The sequence below is a fragment of the Pseudopipra pipra genome, chromosome 3 (genome assembly GCF_036250125.1).
Source record: "Pseudopipra pipra isolate bDixPip1 chromosome 3, bDixPip1.hap1, whole genome shotgun sequence".
NCBI classification, from domain to species: Eukaryota; Metazoa; Chordata; class Aves; order Passeriformes; family Pipridae; genus Pseudopipra; species Pseudopipra pipra.
The window spans coordinates 16,802,380-16,825,474 of NC_087551.1; the positions used below are offsets into that span (position 1 = coordinate 16,802,380).

At 40.6% G+C, this 23,095-nt stretch overlaps 1 protein-coding gene across 3 annotated transcripts in view; it reads right to left on the reverse strand.

Annotated features, from left to right (window-relative positions):
- XDH (xanthine dehydrogenase) overlaps positions 1-23,095 on the reverse strand; it is a 67,144-nt gene that overhangs the window by 16,441 nt on the left and 27,608 nt on the right. The window contains exons 7-23 of one of the 3 annotated variants that reach the window (XM_064648036.1): positions 21,881-21,949; positions 20,998-21,066; positions 20,467-20,553; positions 19,033-19,174; positions 18,159-18,251; positions 17,062-17,213; positions 16,140-16,233; positions 15,212-15,321; positions 11,264-11,448; positions 10,333-10,507; positions 9,786-9,875; positions 8,942-9,111; positions 6,369-6,492; positions 5,849-5,968; positions 4,177-4,273; positions 2,172-2,296; positions 1,344-1,477 (exon numbers count right to left, since the gene is read on the reverse strand). In XM_064648036.1, the coding sequence (XP_064504106.1) occupies positions 1,344-1,477; positions 2,172-2,296; positions 4,177-4,273; positions 5,849-5,968; positions 6,369-6,492; positions 8,942-9,111; positions 9,786-9,875; positions 10,333-10,507; positions 11,264-11,448; positions 15,212-15,321; positions 16,140-16,233; positions 17,062-17,213; positions 18,159-18,251; positions 19,033-19,174; positions 20,467-20,553; positions 20,998-21,066; positions 21,881-21,949 (2,036 nt within the window). Of the gene's footprint in view, positions 1-1,343; positions 1,478-2,171; positions 2,297-4,176; positions 4,274-5,848; positions 5,969-6,368; positions 6,493-8,941; positions 9,112-9,785; positions 9,879-10,332; positions 10,508-11,263; positions 11,449-15,211; positions 15,322-16,139; positions 16,234-17,061; positions 17,214-18,158; positions 18,252-19,032; positions 19,175-20,466; positions 20,554-20,997; positions 21,069-21,880; positions 21,950-23,095 lie in introns of all 3 variants that reach the window. The other 2 variants (XM_064648035.1, XM_064648039.1) reach the window with 2 other exon arrangements.

Genomic DNA, 23,095 nt, shown 5'->3' on the forward strand with positions numbered 1-23,095 from the left:
TGCTTGGTTTATATATCTTCCTCTTAAGAAAATGGCAAGACTGAGTATAAAACCCCCTAAAATTAGGATCTCAGAAGTTGGAGTCTGCTCATGAAAACTCTTGCAAAGATTCTTGTATTAAAGAGAAGGATAATTTCTTACAGAAGTAGATGCTAATAGCTGAGCAATCATTGTTTTCCAGACTATTTCTCAAGACACTCTTTTGGCTTTGAAAAAGAGGATGCCATAGGAATTATATAATAATGTGAAGTAAAGTACTAACTAGCCTTCAATGTGACCTTATTTTATGTTTGCTTATTTGTTATCCAAGGAGGAAAACAATAAGGAGAGTGGGAGTTGCTCTTTATTGTCTAACAATTTTGCCTTTCCAGTGCCTCTCTTCAGGTTGTAAAAACACCGAGGGAATGTCATAGATGTTATTTTGCAACCTCCAGGATATCAAACAGTGGTTTGGCTGGCAGAGATAAAGGAAATAAAAGAATGCAAATGTATTACTGATTAATTAGAGAAAGCAGGTGGTTTGCTCAGAACAGAAGTAAAGAACTTCATTTTGGCTATTCTCTTCCAAAGGTATTTTGTCAAAATTGCTGCTGTGTTGCAAGATCCCTGTAGCATTGCCAGCAAGGTTCATGGTCACCTCCAAGGGCAATACTGGGAAGGGCAGCACTACACGCAGCACAAATGTCATCTTAGAGGTCCTATTCACTCACAACCACAGAAACTTGCACAGTTAAAGATGAGCTAAGACCAAAACTCCAGAAACCAGAAGCATATTTCTAATCTATTCTTCACAAATTGTTACAGTCTATGTTCATTCCCTGAGATTTTAGGGGTTTGAAAAGTGTGGGTTCCAAGGCCTGCCACTTTTCCTAGAGAAAAATCCAAAGAGGGAGTTTGCAGAAGAGCAGAGAAACAGTGGTGAAAGGGTGGTGTAGTAGAGTTTTGAACAAGGAAGAGAGTCTCATTCCACTATTATATGAAGCAATAGGCATGGCTATTGCTGGATTTTGAAATTTGTTTGGGATGAAGTGAAAGGGAGAGGCAGATAATTTGAGATACAAGTGTTTTCAGAGATCACCAAAGGAATAGCAGAGTAAGGGGGGTTTTCCCCTTTCCTATTAAAAGCTGACATTCCCACTTGAGCTTATTACCCCTGAGTAGGTTCAATCCCTCCTACCAACTAAGAGCCCATTAGACACCACCTTTGGGAAATATGAAACTTGCTATAAGCTGTACAAGACATGAAGAGTCTTGAAGGTGCTTCAGTGTAAATGGTGCTCCAGAAAGAGGCAGGCTGGGACAGTCTGAAAGAAAAAAGTCCTGTCCCCCACACCCAAACTTACTTGAAGGCTGCAACAGCCACTACAGTTGTCAAGATAGTACTCCTAGTCTCTTTTCCTCCAAATCCTCCTCCCATTCTTTTCACTCGAACCACAACACGATTTGAAGGGACTCCCAATGCATTAGCAGTAAACTCCTAAAGAAAAACAGAACAGCAGAACGTGTAGGGAGCTGAGCTGGTGCTAAGAACTAGATACCAACACTTTGCCTTTCTGAAACCGTTTCAACAGTGCAAATATTCTGTCTCATTCCTGGTCCTATGGTCCGCTAATTGGATTTGATGCAATTGGAACCAATAAGACCAGCATTTCGTCTCTGAGGTGGGAAGGCACAGTGCTGCAGCAGGCAGGAAGAGACTGGCATGATATGAGGCAATCAAGACATAGATCTCATTTAGCACTGAGTTTGACATCTGTACCACTCTGTCCTTTCTTTCACTCTATTATGAGACCTTTGGACACGCCACAGCACTGGTGCCCCATCCCACAGAAAGGGAGAGTTGGTGTATAGAGTCAGTGTTTACACCACCTCTCTTTCTCACATGTCATTCAACCATCATGCCTACTGACCAGCTGGCTCTCTCTGCAGAAAGGGTTAAGCATGTAATCCCCCTTGCAAAAGATGTGTTGCCAACAGAAACATCTCTGTCACTTGGAAGCAGGCTCAGGACACCAGTAGGATGCATATGGACTTTAGATCCCATACCCAACTCTGAGCCTATGTGGTGGTTTTTTTATTGAACAAGATAGGAGCTACTAAAAGCCAACAATTTATCTAGTCTGAAACTGAGAAACAAGTGCCTTTTAGGTAGCAGGTTAATGAGACAGTACCTGTGTCTTCATTGGATTTTGAGTTGACACAAAGAGTTCCATCTCACCATCTTCTCCCTTTGGCACAGCTAGAGTACAGTGAGTTTCCAGATAAAAATGCTCCTGGCCGCCAAGGTACATCTCTCCTAGAAAATTGAAAGAAATGCCCCAGAGATAGGGCATCCCTGGTGTTACAGGATGTCTCCCATCATGTGCTGTCTGCTATCTACTGCCTTTTTGACATGTGCTAAATGACAATCTGTTCCACTGCCCACAACTGGATACCAGTAGCTCTAAAATTGGCAATTCTGGTTTGACATTTAAAAAGCAAAATGGAAAACAAAACAAAACAACCCACAAACAAATGAAAAAAAAATCAACCACAAACACATCAACTTTCTAGAAATCTTCATTCTAAAACACAAGTGGGTGGCATTTCAAGAGTGCCCTGATAACATCACTGAGATTAAGGATAAAAATAAATCAAGTACAATCTACCTGAGCAGATCAAATACAAGGTTACAGACTTTGAAACAGAGGAACCAAAATAGAAACCCAAAATGCCTTAAAATAATCTCACCGGGAATCAATATCACTGCATGGGGCTCTTTCCCAGGACATACTACCTGGCAGCGCTGAGGGTGCAATATCCAGTTATGCTACACACCATTAAATGTCAGAATCGACCTTCTTTCTCAGTCGTGGTTCTGGTATATTCAACTGGCATGAAAATTAATATTCGCAGCAGTTCTCATAATCCTGTTTCTCTTTTCTTTTTGTTCAAAATTAAGAAGAAACAAAATAGCTGCCTTTATTAGGTGAGAAATGCACATTTGTTGAGACAACACCTACTCTGGTATGTAGCAGGGGCCTTCCTCTTGTCTTCTTGAGGGCTCTGGCATTCACACAGTATTATAGCCTTTCAAATAAACTATTCTTTTAGTTCAGAACAATTTCTGGCTTTTCTGGCACAGTGTTTTTATTTTGTATAGAAAAGTACACTATAAGAAACTTAACAACAGCTTTTGACACCTTGGAAGTGCCAGCACCTTTGAAGCTTGGCTGACTGCAGGAGGGGAGTCGTAGTAATGAACAGCAAAAAACAGCAAAAGACAGACCTGAAAATGGGGTGTTTCACTTAAATAATTCCCCACTTTCCCAATGGAGGGTAAGGGGGGCATATTTCTCCGTGATCTTAGAGAATAATCCCTTCACACCAGGCTTTGTGTCTTTAACTGATTTAACTTCCCTTTCAGAGCTCTAAAAGGTATACAACACCCTCAAGAACAACACCATCAGTAAGAACATAGCTTTCCAAAAGTCTGATGTTTGAGACTCATCCTCACAGAAGCTATTCGTTGGTGATACAAACACATACAAGCAATGACATGGCTCCCACTGACTACTTCAGTTCACAGCTCTGTCACTCTCCCCTCTTAACTGACAGAGATTTTAAATCTTTATCTCCTGATAATTTCTATGTTTACCCATGTCTCTACAACTTCCTTGGCAGACTCCAACTAAGCAAAACCAAGCAGTACACTAAAAAAACCCTGTCCTCAAAGACAGACCAACAATCAGTGGTGAGAAAGTGCTACAGAGCAGTGCCATGTTCTTCATGATACCCACAGCCACAGGCAAGTCCCATTTTCCTAAGATACAGTTGTATACCAGATTAATTGGCTGTCTGTAAGATTTAGACAAGAATATGTCTGGACAGGAGAAAGTTCCTGTATGGAAACATTTCAGAAAAAAAAAAAATCACTTTGTAGAATATTTGCTTAAGAAAAATGTGTCCTTACATTGGAAGAGAGTGTTTACAGGGGCACAGCTCAGAGCATCCAAGCCTATTTGAAACTGGATTAAATCTTGCATGAGCTATTTGTATGTAAGATTGAAACTTTATAGAAAATTAATTTAGTCCTGTAAGCCTTATTTTCAGTGTTATATGCATAAAAAGGAGGGTGATGACTTCTTTTCACACAAACTATCCTATTTTAAAAGCAGTATTAATGCTTATTCTCACCTTCCAAAATGTGATCAGATTCTTCAAATCCTTTCTTCACATCTCCCTTATTAATCCTCTTTATAGACTTAAAAAAGGATTGTTTCTCAATAGCTTCCTAGGAAACAGAATGATACAATGACATTCTAGTGTAAGAGGAGTGAAATCAGACTTCCTCTGACTGAAGAAGAAATATCCAATGTAAAAAGCACAAGAACTTATCAGATACTAACTATGGTAATAGTCAAAAGAGACTTGACTAAAAGCAGTACAAAATAACTTTTGGCAACATGGCAGTTTCACAATGAATACCATAATTGGACAATCTTAGATTGCTCCTCGTGACCCATTTTACATTACAGACACAGGACCTCAAGGTCTGTAGCCATAGGAGCTGTAATTTATAACTTATATTGACTATGTGACCCAAAAGCTGGGGGAAAGGAAAATAAGGAAAAAAAAGAAAAAAGAAAGAAAGAAAAGAAAATGACAGAAAGAGAAAACTGAGTCTCTCAGATAAGATGAGAACTTCTGCAGAAATAGTTCACTTCTGAGATAATATACAATAATCTTTCTTGGACATGTTTTACAAAGGCATTTTTCTTTTGACAAAACTGAAGCTTTCCATAACAAAAAAAAAAACACAAAAAACAGAGAATGATTGAATAACAAAACCAAAAAAAAATCAGCACATTTTTGGCTCCACTCTTATCTTCCCTGGTTGAATAAACAACTGGAAGCCTCAGAAAAGGAAAAGTTCTCATACATTGTTTGTGAATCCAGAAATCATACAAACAACCCAAAATCTCTGTCCTCAGATGGTAGTACCAAAGTCTGTCCAAGACAATGCACAGACTCTGTATTTGCATGAATACAATTCACATTACAAAACACACGGTACGAAATACTGACTATTAAAAAAAATTAGTTAGAATCCCGTGGTTCTAATTGGTCCACAATAAGAATGGCTTCATACCTTTTTTTTCTCAATTCTAGATATGAATGCTGTATAGGTATTATAATTTGTCTGTACTGTCTCATAAGGAAATCTTGACAACAAATCTTCTAGTTGAAAAAAAAAACCATGAAATTATCACAAATTGTTGACATGAATTTCTTCAGTTTTGAGAAAAGCCATTTAAGGGCTGTGTCCATAAAGTCATTGGAAATGTTCACAGTGGGGAATGAACTCCTGAAAATTAATTTGATGAGCTTAGAAACTAGACAAGTGATCTGCAGAAATCTCACAGAAACAGTGCAGTGACAGGACTGGAAAAGACATTTTCACACCCTATTATTGACTGCTATAAATGAAGGAGTGAAGAATGAATGGATATCAATGAAGCCAGCAGGGCTGGAGAATATTAAAAGCAAGCATCTGTGGGTAAGAATGTACACTACAGTAACCTTGTTAATTCAAACAAATTTGTGCTGATCACGATCTATCTACCCAAGTTTGGTTTATTTGTTTCAGCTTTAAATAACACAAAATGACTTAATGTACTCTAAATCAGTGGGACGTCAAAGATGTGTCTTCTTTATATTTAAATACACAAATTATTCTTTCTGTCCATATCGTGTTGCACCCACAAAGACAAACAAAACATGTGGTTAAATAACCACAAGCGTGAGAACAGAACTAGACATCAGGGGGTCCCAAGCCAACTGCAGATGCAGAACTGAGCCATCTTACCTGAATTGTGACAATAGGTTTAAGTTCTTCATACTTAATCTTCACAGCTTTTGCTGCTCTTCTGGAATGTTCCTGTGTGTCTGCAAGGACTGCACCGATGATATGACCAACACAAGTGACCTACAGGCAAGATGAGGACACACCATCATTTGGTGTGGATATATGCAGTAACTGAGAGGCTCATTTATCTATTCCTCTTGTGTAGATTTTTATCTGTTCTTTCAGAACAGTCTAGTTAAAACAAGTCCAGGGAAAACAATCACGAACAAATTTGGAGAGCAACTGAATGAGGGAGCCTGCTCCAGTTGGCTGCAGCTTAGAGAAGAATCATGCAGATAACACAAAGGAGAGAGGCACAGGGCAAAGGGACTCAGGCTTTATTGAATTTGGCACCAAGATTTCTATTGACCCCAGTGCAGTTAGAATTTATCTCTGTATAAGGTACAGGACTTCACTGGACAATATGAGAAATCTTATCTCCTGAGCAACATGATTGAAAAGGCTATTTTTAACCACATACCACATCTTCAGCAAAGACAGTCTCGTCGTTAGCGATGCCAGTGATGTTACTGCCAGGAACATCCTTGGCAGAGACAAAACACACAAACCCAGGAACACTCAGAGCTTCAGATGCATCTACAAAACTAAAGAAAGGAGAGGTAGTGTTAATTCTCTTTTTTCTTTGTGTCAGCACTTACGAGATTCCCATACATATTCAGGCTGATTCCCTGAAGTTTGGTTATGCTACATGAATGCCATGTGAGACCAAGGCAGAAAGGTTAACATACTAGATTAAAAAAATTTTGAATGTATATGATATTGTGAATCCTGACTGTGAGTCTGATCACCAGTCTGCTTCTTTGGACTGTATCATACCATACAGCTTTTAGCTAAAACATATCTGAACTTGATCCAATGGCCAGGTGTACTAAAGTTCCCTTGACACCCTTTGCCAAAGAAAAATGGATATTAGTGATACTTTGCCTCCACTGTCTTTGTAGCTGCCATGATTCTGTGAATGCAAGATTCCTCTCTGTCTATTCATAAACATGAAATTTTAGTGCAAACACGTATCATCTACCAATGGATTCACCACTAGAGGAAAATGTGTCTGTGAGTCAGGGAGAAATTGTTGAGTATTAATCACAAGAAAGCTGCAGGGTTTTTAAAAGGATGCCAAAGAAATGATGTTCCAAAAGACAAAAAGCTTCATGGAAAGGCTTTCTTTGGCAATCAGCAAAAGAGGTATCTAACCAAAATTCTTGTCTGCTTGAATCATATACAGATTTAAAACTCAGTGACTATAAAAGAGCAACATAATTTAATTGTTATAGGGAAGCTTAGTAAAATATGTATTACAAAAGACTTTCATGCTCCTTTCGCAATTTTTTGTACATTGGCTATATAATTGTCTTCCTTTACAAGGGAACAGTTGCAAATAGAAAAGCTGTGTCTTTATTTTTGCTAACTGAATGATTTATTGTCTTCTGTAAATTGCTGCAATTCTTTCAGCAGCTTGTTTATATTTCTGAAACTCCAATACAAACTGTGCTTGAAAGTAGCTGTTTATGCATCCCAGTGAGATACAGCCTTTTTTTAAAAAGACATTAAATGTGCAAATGAACTTTCCCACACGAACCCTTAGAGAGCAGGAACTGAGGACAATGCTATTTTTCTTTGGCAAGTTCACTTTCCCGTGCTTCTGCTGTAATGCCTCAGAAACAATCCTCTGACACTTTCCCTTAGTTACAAATACAGAGGCAGATGATGTTTGACTTACATTGGTGATCCAAATCTGACTTGGTGAAGTGGAAGTTTTCAGAGTCAATATTTTGACTGCCAAAATCATAGGTTGAGATAATTCTGTCCTCTAAATGTTCTACTACTTCCTCTACAGAATAATAAAGGCTTGAAATATGTGTGCACAATGCAAATGCAAGAGAATGTATACAACAACCCCTAGAAAACACTGCATACTGTGGTCACAGGCATGGATCTGATGCTTTCTCTATCACCCCATCTGCACTGGTAGTAGTAACAATACTTGAGTGCTTGCAGCACTCAGCAATGACCACATTGCAACACCTAAAATTTAACTGTGATGACAGAGCAATTTCTTTCATAACCTGGGAGTCAACTACTACATTTCTGCATCCATGACCACCATGCTGCCCATCCCATGTTAGACCACTGTGAGAAACCTCTGGGCAGGAAGCCTAAATAGGCAGGAAGTATTGCCTAAGGAATGAACAGCACATCGCAAGGCTATTGAGGATGACATGAGGCAATGTAACACGGAGTGTCCCACATCAAAGCAGTTGAGGGCAAACAAGAGCCTGCAGAGCCACCACCATGTAAACGAAATTGGGGTTTGTGGGAGGCAGTCAGTCCCGCAATTAAAAGTCATATGAGAATTTAGATGGCATTACCTGCCAGGATTGGCTTTTTGGAGTTGGTTAGTCACTATTGTTATAAATTATGTATCAGTCTTGCCCTGGGTGGATATGTTTTCAGATATACCTGCACTTCCAAATACTGACTTGTCCACCTTGCTACAGCCAAGCACTAACAGCTCTACATTTATAGAATCCAACTCACGTACAACTGTTGTGCAGAAGGCTTGATCACAGCCAGTGCAGGCTGTGTAAGGTAAAAAACAGAAGACAGTGCACACAGCTGACTCACCAGCAGCAGTGCTGGTAGAACTGCATGTTACAGCTTTTTAGGCTGATAGGAAAGAGAATTTTCAAGCTGCATGTTCCTCTTGATTAAAATGACATCAGACACTGTGGTGCTCTTCTACCCTGCTCCTGCATGCTTGAATATGAGATGAGAAATGCATATGAGATGGGTGGAGGGGTTTGTGCTTCAGCAAAGCCCAAAGTTTGTTGTTAATTCCCTTATTTTCCCACTGAAGCAGACTTGCAAGGCAGCTGTAACACATACAGCTCGCCCCACGTAGCAATGTGCAATGAACTGGAGTTCTCACCTAAGAAAAAACCTTCCCCCCACCCACAGCTTGACAGATCAGTGTTTTCTAAGCCACCAGGCACTGAATACTTCCAACAACTGAAACTCCAGAGCAACACTTACAGGATCTTAGCGTGGGCTTTGGTGCTGGTCACCAGTGTCAGATACAGCTCATTCTCGTAGTGAGGGATGTCATCGCAGTAAACAGCTTCTCCACTTGCTTGTTTGGCTGCCGAAACGTGCATCAAGGGCCGTCCCACCATATCTTCAACTGCCTGTCCCCTGGGCACTTCCTGCAGTAAAACACAAGGCTACTGGCTTAGATTGCAGGAGGTGGAAGCATTGATGGGAGAGCAAAAGGCGCTGTGAAACATTCTAGTGAGATGGGGAATGGGATGGGTGCTCGGTCCTGTGGGAAAGGAAAGTAAACAAGGTGCCACAAGATGTGCTGCAGAAGGGAGCTGCAGAGAATGAAGTGAAAGGGATTTGGATTTTGAAATTTCTGTGGAAGAGAAGGATTTGATTTGACAGCTTGCTTAGAGGGCTCAAGTTCCGAAGCTGGATCCTACTCTCAAAGCTGAAGAGAACAGGTCACTAACAGAGAAATAAAAAAGAAGATACGTGCTGAATCTGAAGCCTGAGAGATTCAAAAAAAGGCAGACTGTAACTGGGAAAAGCAGAAAGGGAATTTCAGTTTGGATATGGAGCTGGCTGCAGGAGGAAAAGTGATGTTTATGAAGCTGTACACATCAGCAATTGTCTTGGGTAATAATAGGAAAGAACATTGTATCCTACAGTGAGGAAGGGACTAAGGCCCAGACACAAATTTCAAGCATGGCTTTATTTAAGTTTATGTAATGACCATACTCAGGGAGACAAAAAGATAAGAAGCACAGTTTGAGCTACAGAAAAACCCGAGTCTACATCATGTTAACACTGCTACTTACTTGGAAAAGTTGCTACTTACTTGGAAGAGCTGGGCATTTGCAATGGGATCTTTGTGAAACAGCTCTGTAGCGCTGATGTAGTTTGAAGGGATGGGCTCACAGAGGTTTTTCTGCTAGAGACATATTAAAGAAAATCATCTTCCCTGCCAATTCCTTTCTTACATTCCCTAGTAGCCCAGGATTTTTTCCCTTCTCCATCTTCCAGTTAAGATAATTCATATTCTACTGAGTGAAAGGCAAACAAGGCTCAGGCTCTGTACAAAGAATAGCCATAGAACCACAAGACTGGTTGTAATGCAACCAATGGGCAAAGTCCAGGAATCATCTTGTGAACCTACAGAGCAGCATCGTTCCACAACAAGGTGAGGATGCCACGAGGAAATAAGTGGGAAGATACGCTGTACTTACATGGAGGTGAGGAGTAGAGTAGCTCTGGCAGCTATTGGAACATGGATTTTGTTTTCGGGTACAACTCTGCTTGAATCTGACCCCTCCCCAGGCCTTCCCCACCAAGATAGCACAAACTGGTCCCCCTCCCCCAAATCTGCCTTCCCTAGCAGCACTTACAGTGCCATTGAGGTTCTTGCTCAGTTTCTGAAGGACCGTCAGGTAGAACTTGAAGAAGAAGCTGAGGGTGAGTGTGCGTCGGAAATCCACCATCCCACCAGGGGCAGAGGGAGACAAATCCATCTCACCCGCCAGTAAGCGGCAGGCATCCTGCAGCAGCTTCTCATTCCAGTCTCTGCACAGGAACAAAGGTGACACAGAGCCCTTGCTCAGCCCTAAACATCACCAGGGCAGACTAACTCTTCTGATTTAGAGAATCTCCTGAGTTGGAGGGGGCTCACAAGGATCATTGAAGTCCAGCTTACAGAGGACACACCAAGGATCACACCGTGTGCCTGAGAGTATCATCCAAATGCTTCTTGAACTCTGTCAGGCTCGGTGCTGTGACCATTTCCCTGGCGTGCCAGTACCCAACCACCCTCTGGGTGAAGAACCTCTTTCCTAATATCTAACCTAAGCCTACCCTGACACAGCTTCATGCCATTCCCACAAGCTTTCAAGCAACAGCCATGTGTTCTATCTGCTTATAGTATATTTGTGTGCTTTGCTCTCATCTTGGGCTCACGTCACCTTTTCCAAAGATGTAGTAAAGCTATTAAGTGATAACAGTATGGATTTCTCAGTCCCATTTGAGATAAACCCAATTTTCTAGGTCATGCCTACATCCAGCTTCTGTCCACTTCAACAGATGAGTGAATTTGGCAAGACAATGGCTCTCTGAACAAGAGAATTACATGAACCTTTGAGAGTAAAGAGTACTGAAGGAAGCAAGGCATCACACAAAACACACACTGCTGCAGAAGTGTAGCTACACTTCTTCCCTTTTCTCCTTCTGTGTACTATTAGAGATGATTTAGGGTATTTGAACTGCTCCTGGAAAAAATCAGAACCGTTCCATTACACAGCTTTTCTATCAAAGAAAAAATCCTACCTGCCAGTGAGCTCCTTGCAAGTTTTTAGTGCCAGGACAGTTGTAGGAGCCATTCCTCCATAGCTTAGTTTTATCTCCTCCACCCGGTTAGTGCCATCTTGGAACAGGACTCTCATCCCACAGGTCACAATAGCAATGTCATCTTCACGACGGGAAGCCTGCTTGAAAGCTGAGAAGTATTCACCCTAGAAGACAAGAAAATATTTATTTATTCTCTACCTTGGCATGCTTTGGAGTATAAATATTGGCAAGCTATTAATCTATCTCTACATGGATGAGCTGTTCCAGGAAACTGTATCTGGTTGATTCATCATGCAGGGCCAAGCAGGACATGTTTGTCCAGGCAGCACTGTATATTTTCACATGATGCAATGATTGATTCCAGTATTAGATCCATGGTTATTAGCCAGCCTAGGACTGTGGGGAAAGTGAACTTTGATGGAAATCTGCTCATACCCATCACAATTTTTTTCCATATCTTTAGAGGAAGAACCAGGACAGACTGCTTGTACATAAACAAGATTACAGTTTCTCAGCAACTTTTTCTTTCTCCCAGGCTGCTAAGCTGCAAGTCTAATCAGTAAAACTCATATCCTAAACCCCTTCCTTTCAGAAGTCATCAAATTCTGCAAGAACTGAAATCCATAACAACAAATGTCTCTCAGTTCTAGGATAGACCAGACTAATTAATATAAGACAATTTCAATCTGTTACTACAGAACAATTCCCAGTTACTATCCTGGATCCTCTGCTGGTCTCAACAGAGTAAGGAAATTCTTGTAAATGCAATAGCAACTCCAAATCACAAAACCCAGAAGCTGTCCTATGAAAAGTGCCAGTAGACAAGAGATTAACACTCCACCAGTATACACTGACTAGCAGTGTCACCCTGGAGTCATGGTATGGTCAATCCCCTTGCCTGTGCTGCTGATTACAATGAATTGCTGCTCAGGCATCCTACAGACTAAGAGAGGAATCAGATCTGATGTTTTTGCACAGCTCTTCTGCAGAGTTTTTTGACAAATTTCATCTCTAATAGCTTAGCCAAGTGATTCTGCACAGCACAGCAGTCTGTTCCATTAATTACTTCTAATCAGAAGTGGACAGCAATTCTTTCATTATTGTAAAGAACAATTTCTCTACTGTTGACAATGAGAACAGTTTCACAAGTAGTCCCTTTTGTGCACTGAGGACTTGTTACTGGAGAGATAACTGGAGGGTGTGTTTCATTTACTGAATTCAAGTAATTACTTGGCTGCCTGCAAATAATAGCAGAGGAGCATCAGCAGCATCCTCCCAGCAAGGACATTCTGCCACTCTACTTGTGAAAACAATTAGCTTTCAAAGAGGAAAAAAAGGAGCCTCTTCTCTTACTACATACTTAAGAGATTTCCAATAACATGATTGCAATAAGAGAACAATATTTGCCTTCACTCCTCACAAAGCACCGTAATTTTCTTGGTACAGACTCCAGAGTGGGAGGAAAGGCACTTGCTATTTTTCCTCACTAGGAGTGTAGGTAAGGTAATCATCAAATCAGCCTCTCATGTATGCCCTACCTCTTGGTGAAACAACAGAGCATCTAAACTATCACAGTAAAAGTTTCTAGGTGTTGATTATTCTCACAGGAAAGCAAGATAACCCTTACTCTTAAGGACTGCATATTAAGGACCTAGACCAGCATCCCCTTTCCCTTTCTGGACAAGATGCAATACCAGAAAGGAAAACATTAAGAAATCCACAGGCCCTAAAAGATTCAGGCAACACACACAATTCCTTCAGCCCATCACCATGGAATATAAAGATCAATAATGAATGAAGGCTAGAGGATACTAAATTAAAGGAGGAAATAAGATTTCATGACCACTTTCTGTCTCTTCAGCAGGGCAAAAATTGTGATACCATGAGCCTATGATGGCAGTACTGAGCAAACAGTAGGTTACGATTCATTTCCAAAGACAGAAATATATAAGCATTGCATTTCCAGGTTTCTTCTATTTGAAAAGCAGTAAATGTCTAGGTGGTACAGAATACTGTTATCATAAAAATCAAATGACAGTGATAACTGCAGTAGAGAAAGATATATAAAACATGTACAGAGAAAGTAAAAATACATGAGAAACTGATGGTCACTAGATGAGTAACGATGCAAGTGGTGCATAATATTTGTGAACATTATCTGAAAGGAATGTTTTTATAGTCCAAAAGAGAAAGAGGGTTGTTACATAAAGGACATGTCCTGTTTTAGGAATGTCTTGTTGTATACAAAAAGCTAAGCAGTTTTCTGGAATCTGTTTATATTTTATCTTTAATCCTGGGAGCTATTTTCTTTCCTAGTACTGTCTTTCCTCAGCTGTAATTGCCTTACAAGTATAGATTCAAAAATCTTTATTCTCTGAATATCTTAAATATCTGACACACAAATTAGCAGGGGAAAAAGGTGTTGCCTCCTCTCCCTTAATAGCCTCTCTGTGATTAAGCCTACCTAAGCTCAAATCCCCTGCAGTAACACTGAATTGTGTAAACTTCTAAACTTCTTTAGTTAAATTGTTTCTGGGGTTTAGCCAGTCTTATCCTTGTTGTGACATGTTACATCAATGGAAGACGTAACATTAATTTTAAACAAACATAAAGTAAAACAATCTGTCTAGCTGTGTGCTGACACAGCCCTACTCCCACTTGTTAGGAAATCACAGTTGCAGAAAACTTTGCCTGCCATATGCCAGCAGCTTCAGACATGCCCTGAAGAACTTTAGTCTCCCTGACTGTGGGCAAAGATCAGCCAAGAAACCATGAGGCAGAGTTCAAAAGTTGTTTTAGTTTTTCAGATCAATGAGCTGCACATGACCTAGGGATGAAGCCACTGTGCTGTAAAAATTTGTGTGTTTTGTGAAATTGCTCTATGACTGTCATATGGATGGAGGAACATGTAGTTTTCCATTGACTGCCTCAAGTGTGTTCCTCATTTTGGCAAGAAGTGATGTTTCCTGCAATTATCACGAGACCAAAGAAGGAACACTTAAAAAATAAATGGAAAAATACCATAAAAAACCACATTTGTGTTCCCTTAATAGTTACATAGCAAAATCTGAGAGGATAGACAAAGGATTTATTGGTTCTATCCCATAATATGATAGCATTTCAAATAAATCAGTGTTTTTCATTTATAAAGAATATGTGTCACTACACCGTGAATCCTTGCATCTTATAACCTGGGGCCTTGAGCCCTAAAAAGGTAAATACCTTCACAAGCATAAAATTATAGTCTGGTGTTCTAAGCCCTAGAGGAAAAAAAGAGAGTTTTACCTCTCAGACACTCTAAATCAGGCAAGGCTCATGCTGCTACAGCAGAAAAGCATTCATTTTTCTATCTCAAGAAAGTTTTTCAGGCTCATTTGAAGTTGCAAGTCTGCATTGCCAAAATGCCCTAAAAACCAGTCTTTGCAGTTTCCATCTTGCAAGGCAAGGATGCAGAAACTGAATTTCCCTTCTATCCATACACACTTTTTACAATTTCTTTTTCCATTTCGGTTTACAGAAATTAAGCAGGAGCCTTGGGAACCTTAACTTCACTTTATGTCAGGAACTGCTAAAATCTTTGCTGTACTGTTTTTCAAACAGAACTTATACCTCTGGGAACATCACTTTGTCACATTTTGTCATTACTGAATGCACTCAAAAACCTTCAGACAATAAAGTGAAATTTATATTTCTCACACCAGAAAACTTCTTGAGCTTACCATACTTTATCATAGAGACCAGCTTCCCTTGCTTGTCAAAAATAGTGTGTTGCTAGTTTTTCTACAAATAATTTACTTGTCTGTTGGTCCACTTGGGACTGCATAAGCATTTGGAGGTTGGTCAGGGAAAAAGTGCCTAACATGGAAAATAACTAAATTAACAGCATTTTAGCTCTGTGGACAGTAAAGTTTTTTCCTGCAAGCTTACCTTCTTGCTGTAGGGTATTTCAACAGAGAGAAGTATTTCTTCAGGCTTAACTACTGTCTTTCTGTACCCAGTGAAAAACTTTTCATCCATCGTGATAGTCCTTTTGCCCTCTGTAGAGCAAAGAAATATCAATGGTGGATGAATGAAGAATGGCAATAGTAAATGCAAAAGAGCCTTCAACCTACACAAATCACTCTTGATATCAATATGTTTTCATTTTTCCACCCTCTTTCACCAAATCAGGAAAGGTTTTCTCAGATTAACTTCAGTATTTATGGAATCTATGACAGCTTCTGCCTACATATTAAGTTTTCTATGCACAGGCAGTGATCAAAGACACCTCCTTCCTTCTCTATCTAACTAAAGCTGAGCCTCCAGGTGAACCAGTTTCCAATACCCCAATGAAATCCTCTCTTTCTCCTTTCCACAGCCTCCACACAAACCAGCACAAGAGAATGTCAGTTCACTGATCAGACAGTCCACTTACTTCAAGGATCCTATTTCAAAAAAATTATTCCTAAGAGCAAATAAAAACTGAGATGTTTGGTTTTCTTCAGAGAAAAACAAAACAAAATAAGCCTCAGCCTTTATATGAATAAGGATCAAAGTACGATAGTGACAGAAACTATTTCATGCTTAATAGACATCTTCAACCAGCTCTTCACAAGGATGTACCTTGTGAAGTACATACACAGCATCAGAGATAAAATCTGGCACGGAAGTTCAAAATTCTTTAAGAAGCCAAACTTAGGCCTAGCTTTAGGACTTCAGCCTCAAAAAGGGTGAAACCCCTGAAGACTCAGACTAAGCCTATTTTAGATAATGTCAACTTCCATTTTCAAGTTCTGACCTGACATAACAACCCGTAGCAGAGGGGTGTTGATTATCCCACTCCCCTCAGTGCCACCCAGAAATGTAAGTAACTTACCTTTTGATACCAGAGTCAATTTGCTTCCACTTGCCATTAACACAGGATTTAAATCAGAAATTGGGCTTGCTGTCATTATGTTCCCACCAAGAGCCTAGAGTGATAATAATGCATTAGATAAATATTAAAAATCTTAGCAATTTTAGGCCTCTAATTAAGGGGGAAAACCCAAGCACCATGAAGTTATTTGCTGTCCCAGTGAATATTTACATTTGCCTGAAACAGAGCAGTGTTTTATTAATGCATCATAACTACCTTACACTCAAACCTCATGTGCACAACAATGCCGAAATTCAATCACTGTAGCTGCCATTAAGGGAAGATCCATGAAACTATAAAGCATTTTTTCAGTAACAAACAGGAACCCAAGTTTTTTGTCTGCAATACCACTGTATGGCACAGTATCTCATGGAACAAAATGTCATATTTGGTAGATCAGTTTACCTGCTTGCTTGTTTTGAGGGTTTTTTTCTTATAATATACAGAGTTTGAACCTTCCCCTTTAAAACTAGGGGAGAATTTGCCAAATCTGATGCACTAATACTGTGACTATCACGGCTGTGCTGGCAGTGATAAACACACCTGCTTCTTTGAAGTTTGTCCAGCAGCCTAAATACATTTTTGTTAAATTAGTCAAATCTCACTACAGTTTCTCCCGCTTGCTGATAACAGCAATGGAAAACCTGAACAACTGCCATGTTTCCCTTGCTTGCTAGATCTGTGACATCAGTATAGCACAGACACCAGCTGGGGCCCATGCTGCTGTCAGTTCCTGGGGCTGATTTTTGTGTAGTAGTTTCTTTGCCGAGGTTTGCAAATGTTCTTATGTGAGAAGCACAAGGCACACCAACATTGGGTGAGGCAGGCTAGCTCCTCAGACTGAGCTTCCAGTCACACTCCCTGGTGCTCCTGAGTCACTTACAGCAACATTCCTGATCTGTGGCCCTGCAAACCACCGCAGCTGTTCCAGGACAGCCTGGAAGACCTCCGTTTTGTATGGAGGAAGCTCTGCCACTGCTTTTCTCATAACCTCCTCTACTGAGCGCAGGGTACAGGCAGCGCCGATGGTGACCCCTGGAAACAAACAATGGAAAAGAATTGTTGTCCTCCCAAATGTCAAGGTACAGGAGAATGGTTGTGACTGTGTCTGCAAAGCTTAGATGCCACTGAATTTAATTAGACCTTCAGTTAAACAAAACTACTTAGCATGTGTTGCATGTAAACATCACACCCTCAAAACAAAATTTACCTTAAATCACAGCTCATGGTGATGCTTTCTCTCACATGACAACACACCATCCTTTTGCCTCAGGGTATTATTAACGATATTGTCCTCCTTTAGGTATTAGTTTGTCCTTTGAGAAATGAACTCCAACTTCTTTCCAGTTTCCACACTTCAAATATCCTAACAGACACTGGGCCACATGCACTACATTGTCCTAATTGCATTATTTGTAAGGTTGACCCTTTTCCACCATGAAGATAAAGGCAATAGAATCATAGAATCATTAAAGTTGGAAAATACTTCCAAGATCATCGAGTCCAGCCTTTGACTGAACACCACCATGTCAGCTAAAGCACAGCATTAAAGTGCTACATCCAGTCATTTCTTGAACACTTCCAGGGATGGCGATTCCATCACCTCCCTGGGCAGCCCATTCCAATGCTTAGCCATCCTTTCAGTGAAGAAATTCTTCCCGATGTCCAACCTGAACCTTCCCTGTGCATCTTGAACCCATTTCCTCTTGTTCTGTCACTGAGAAGAGACCAACGCCCACCTGGCTACAATCCCCCTTTGGATAGTTGTAGAGAGCAATAAGGTCACCCCTGAGCATCCTTTTCTCCATCATGAACATCCCAGCTCACTTTTTTTATATATCCCTCACTTAATTCCTTGCATGGGCAAGACATAATGGATACAGATTGCAGTTTTTAATCTGAGGATTTTCCTTCTTACCTCTTTATTATTCCACGGAGTCCCCACTCAGCTCACAGGCTTTCTACCTCTTTTTTGCTCACCTGTTTCAGTGTGCTGAACAGCATTCATTTCAGGGATCCATGCTGGTGCTATTATCACTGGATACAACAAGTTCTTTAACCTCATCTCAATACCTGAAGGAAAAGTAAGGCTCCTTCAGTTACACATGGGTGACAGAGACTCTAAGTTAGCTGTTTCCCAATGAAATGTAAGCAGGCCTACCAAGGAGTCAGTTCATCTGTCATCTGTTACACAGATTATATAAGGACACAGACATACCAAACTAAAAGCTGTTTTCCACTAATATCACAATTCTCATAGAGAAGTTTTAGAGACTCTTTTCTAGTCTTACAATAACCTTAAACACACTGTTTGGTACTTGTGTAACCTGGCTATTGTTGTACATAATCCTTCAGGAAAGAACAGTGAATATAATAGACCATACAGCATTTGGGGATTGTCTCCTGAACCAATTGCTCAGGCTAACAGCATTACTAAATATGCCTCAACTCTCCTCCTCAGCACTTATATTTGCAGAAGTATCTATCTGGGGTGAGCAAACAAAAAGATTTCAAGTCTTAAGAGTTTGCCCACTGAAAAATGCTTCAAAACACAGGTTTCACAACTGAATTCATTTGATTATAGAGATATTTTATGCTGTGTCACTCCCCTCTTCTCAAAATGGCACAAAGGCTCAGAGATCTGGATTAGCAATTTTTTTGCCCAGCACAGGGAAAAACATTCACTGTGAGATTAATTTACCTGAGAAAAAAAATCTGTTCCTATATACAACCTGAAAATTAAAAGCTTTTAACAGTAATGGCATGAGAGAAGTTTGCATTTGCACTGTTTTCACAAAATATTCCATGGAAAGTTTTCCAACTGCTCATAATGAGTATCAACTCTTTCTCTTACCCACTTCTGTGTTCCCCACAACGAGTTTGGCATTGGGGTACTGGGATTTGAGAGCCACCAATTCCTTGAGAGATGTAGGCTGGATCCACATCACACGCTCGCCTTTGAAACACATCTGTTTCTGCTGTTTGTTCCTCTGAGTCTGCAAAGTGAATTCAAATAGAGCTCAGACCCTACATCAAGCCAAGAATCCTACTCACATGCTGCCCATGCCTGTGCCAGGCCAGACTCCATCTCAGTCAAGTTACTGACAGGTGGCTGTGATATCCTCACTGTTGCTGGCAGTTGGCCATTCCCCATCCTTCTGCTAGCAATGACGAAAATCTTTTTTGTGCTGACGAAAGCGCTCCCTTCCTGATACTGCCAGGTGCATCCTGCTGCCACATCTCCCTGGCAAGACCTCTGCCAGCAAGCTCCATCTGACCAAAGTTCTGGCGGATGCTCGTGGCTTCAGCCACCTTACAAATAATGGGTTTTCCATTCTCACCTCAATCTAAAAATGTCAGTCTTCACCACTGATGAATTTTAGCTACCAGGTAGGCCAGATTCTGATTCCCTTTTTAACTCCTTCCTCCAGTGATGGAAGAAAATAGACTTACATGTCTGCCTCAGAGCAACATGAGATCAACCCTTGGGCAGGAGAACATCTTGGAGAAGAAACAGAGGAGTCCTATCTCAAGCTTAATACGTGTTGTGCTATGGTCTGTGAGAACCTACTCATGACACATTTAGGCTGGGTACAGCAGCAGAATTAATGACTTAATATCAGATGTTTGTTAAGTGTGAAGGAAGCTGTGAACATGGCAAGTGCTGGATTAGATTCTTGGCTGGGAGGCATTGCTTAGGGGAAAATATCCCAAAAAATACAGCAATGAAACATGGAGAAAAACTGATCTCATCTAACTTTTAAAGTTAGTGTGACCCAACCAACTTCTACTCCTGCTATGCTGACTGAAGAGAAGTTGATGCTTTTGGAAAGTCAGCTAGTTGAGACATATATTCAGCTACATCCCATAGCTACTCCTGCCATTCCTACACTATAAAGGGAGCACAGGGATAAGCTCAGATACATCCATATTTAAGGTGGAACTTCACATATGACCTAGTAAATTGAAATTTAGATGTCTGCAACTGTTCCACCCCTTGACAGGCAGCGACCAGAAAGAAAGGCAACCCAAGATCAGAGACACGTATAGTGAGAACCAGAGAGGAAAGCCAGACAGGTGGAGCAGACACCTGCCCTGCATATTTTTTAAGCCTCCCTGGTTTAAACTCCTTCTGTTTTATAAAAGAGGGAAGGATTCATGCCCATGTATCTTCCTTTATCAGCAGCCACCTTTTGCCCAGCCATTTCCTCAGGGCAGAGTCACTCAAACCCCGTGCAGAACAATGAAAACAACAAATCACACACTATTTCTTTTTGAATGAACTTACCATTAGCTCGGGTGGGAAGATTGGCTCCTGTGTGGGGTCCAAAGGCTGGAACTCTGAAGAGTTGAACAGGCTGGAGGACAGTATTGTCTATGACACAGAAAGTGTAAGTGGCTAGTGGCAGAGGACAAAGCTATCCACATAGAACCCAAAGTCATTCCTCTTTCTAGTCAAATCCTTGTTACTATTTCATGGAGCAAAGAACAGTAAACCCAGTGAAGTGATGCCACCTCATCCAGTGCTTAAGGTTCTTCAGTCTTTTTATTCTAATTTCAATGCATGTTTGAAACCTCGACCCTGAACACTAATATGTTTTTGTCAATCAAAAGTGCCCTTTCACCATGGCGTGTTAAATTACATAAAGATACCTTTTCTGAGGTATGCTTTTCTGACCAGAAAATATAAATTAGTCTAAACTGCTTTGCATAAATATAGCTAAATTAAAAGCACTGGGCTTGGGCATACAACAAGCCAGAGCTAAGACTGACAAATATCAGAAATAGAGAAAAAACTAATAGTTGAAAGGCACCTTACCACACTGTCTTCTTTTCCATTCATGCAGCAGCCTGGACCATTGGCTTTTCCTCCACAGCAGCCCCCATTCTGAAGAAGAAACAAACACATTTCAACTATTTTAAATAAAGTCAAAACATTCTGATTTTTACAGGATGTAGTCCTCCCCTTTTATCAATCCCTTGACTGCAGAAATTTGCAGTAACCTTTTCCATTTATAGACTATTTGGATGAGGAAACTCCTAGCATTCTTATTGTTGGAGTATTCCACGCAACACTGGATGTTTCCTAACAAAGAAACCACAGAAATTCACTGGAATTTTCTGGCAATTAATTTCTCTATATTCTCTCTTTCCTAAATTCATTATATACTCACTCTACCTTATTCCTCAATTCCTTGTTTTCATTCCTTCATTGTGTGTACCTCGACTGGCACATAAAATGTGACTAACTTTTTTGCTCCAGATATTCCAAAAGGTTCCAACTACAGAGTTTATTGGAACAGAGATTAAATTACTTCATTCTGAACTGCAAAGTTTGGGAAAGATCATACTGGGGAAATAACTAGTTTTCAGATCTGTTTTCACAGGAAGATGGATCACTTCACTATACCAGAAGATGGTAGCACACTGCTAACAGTTGCCATTATGCTATTTTGCAAAAATGTTGCACCTTGTAGATTCAGAAGGAACTTATCTGTCTCCCTATTGTAAAACCTGTGTCATGATGGTTAGTCATGCTCATCAGGACATACACAGTCACATCATTTTCCAAGAGACAGATTGAAAACAGCTCAGAGAGCTCTGAATATCTGCACCATAGTAGAGCCAGACAGGTAGCTAATGCATCAAGGCTCCAATTTTATATTGAAAATTGAGGTTATGGGTTCTAACATTCAGCTTACCGTGCTATTTTCCCTCCCACTACGACAGCATCCAGTGCCATTGGCAACTCTGCCACAGCAATTCATGTCCTGTGGGAACAAAAACTGTTCTGAGAAAAATGTGCAGATTCCAAGGAAATAAAGTAGACTTGATTCCCTTTTGAGGGAAATTGATCCCACATCTATTATATCCAAAGCAGAAATAAGAGATGGAAGATGCCAAGCAAGTAGATGTTTCTCTTGGCAATGCAAGGCAATATCCCACAGTGTGATGGCTGGGTCATGCCTGTTCTGCTGACAGACCTCTTGTTCTGGTCTAGAACTGCTCTCATTCAACCAGTGTCTCTGCTCCAGCTGGAGCTGTGAGGAGATACTCAGAGAAGACTAACAGTGACAAGCATATACAATACCTAGTACTCTACCACCAGGCAGAAGATCTGACTTCTTTTTCAACCTGACTCCAACTAGTTTCATTTCTTGGATTGCTCTTGTATTGGGAAAGGCAGCAAACAGCAGATGCCTGTCCACATTCCACCTGCTGGTCACAATTTTGTAGATCTCTATCAGAGGTCAAAATAAACCAGTATATGGGCTATATAGAGCCCCCTCCTCTCCCTGACATCACTTTTCCAGGCCAAAGTGTCCCAGACTACTCAGTGCTTCCCTGTGTGGAAGTCAGATTATCACAGATGTGATCCTTGTTCCACTTGTCTGAATCTTCTCCTGTTCTGCTACACCATGTTAGGGATGAGAGGAGCAGAACTGCACAGAATACTCAAGTGTAGGAAGAGCCATGATACAGAAAACATCATGGCAGTGTTTTCTGTTTCGTTCTCTACCCTTTGAAGTGCTGTTCTCACCGTCAGCGAGCATTCAGCTCATGCTTACATGAAACTGTTTATCTGTCCCCCAAGATCATCTTTCTGTGTAGTAACAGGAAGATGAACTTGTGTCTGCTCACAGCCTGTCTTTTTATATGCAAAATGAGAACTGCATTTCACTCTGTAAATTGCTTTGCATTTATTTGCCCTCAATTTTTTATCCCATTCTATTCTCTCAGGTCGACAAAATCCTTTTGAAATTCGTCAGTCAGTTCCTGCCTTCGCTACCCAGACTAACTTGGTAACTCACATCACTACTCACGCTCTTTTCCACAGCATTTAGGGATACCTTCAACAGCCTTGCTCCCACCACATGTCCCAGCAGAACTCCAACACTGACCTCCCTCCACTGCAA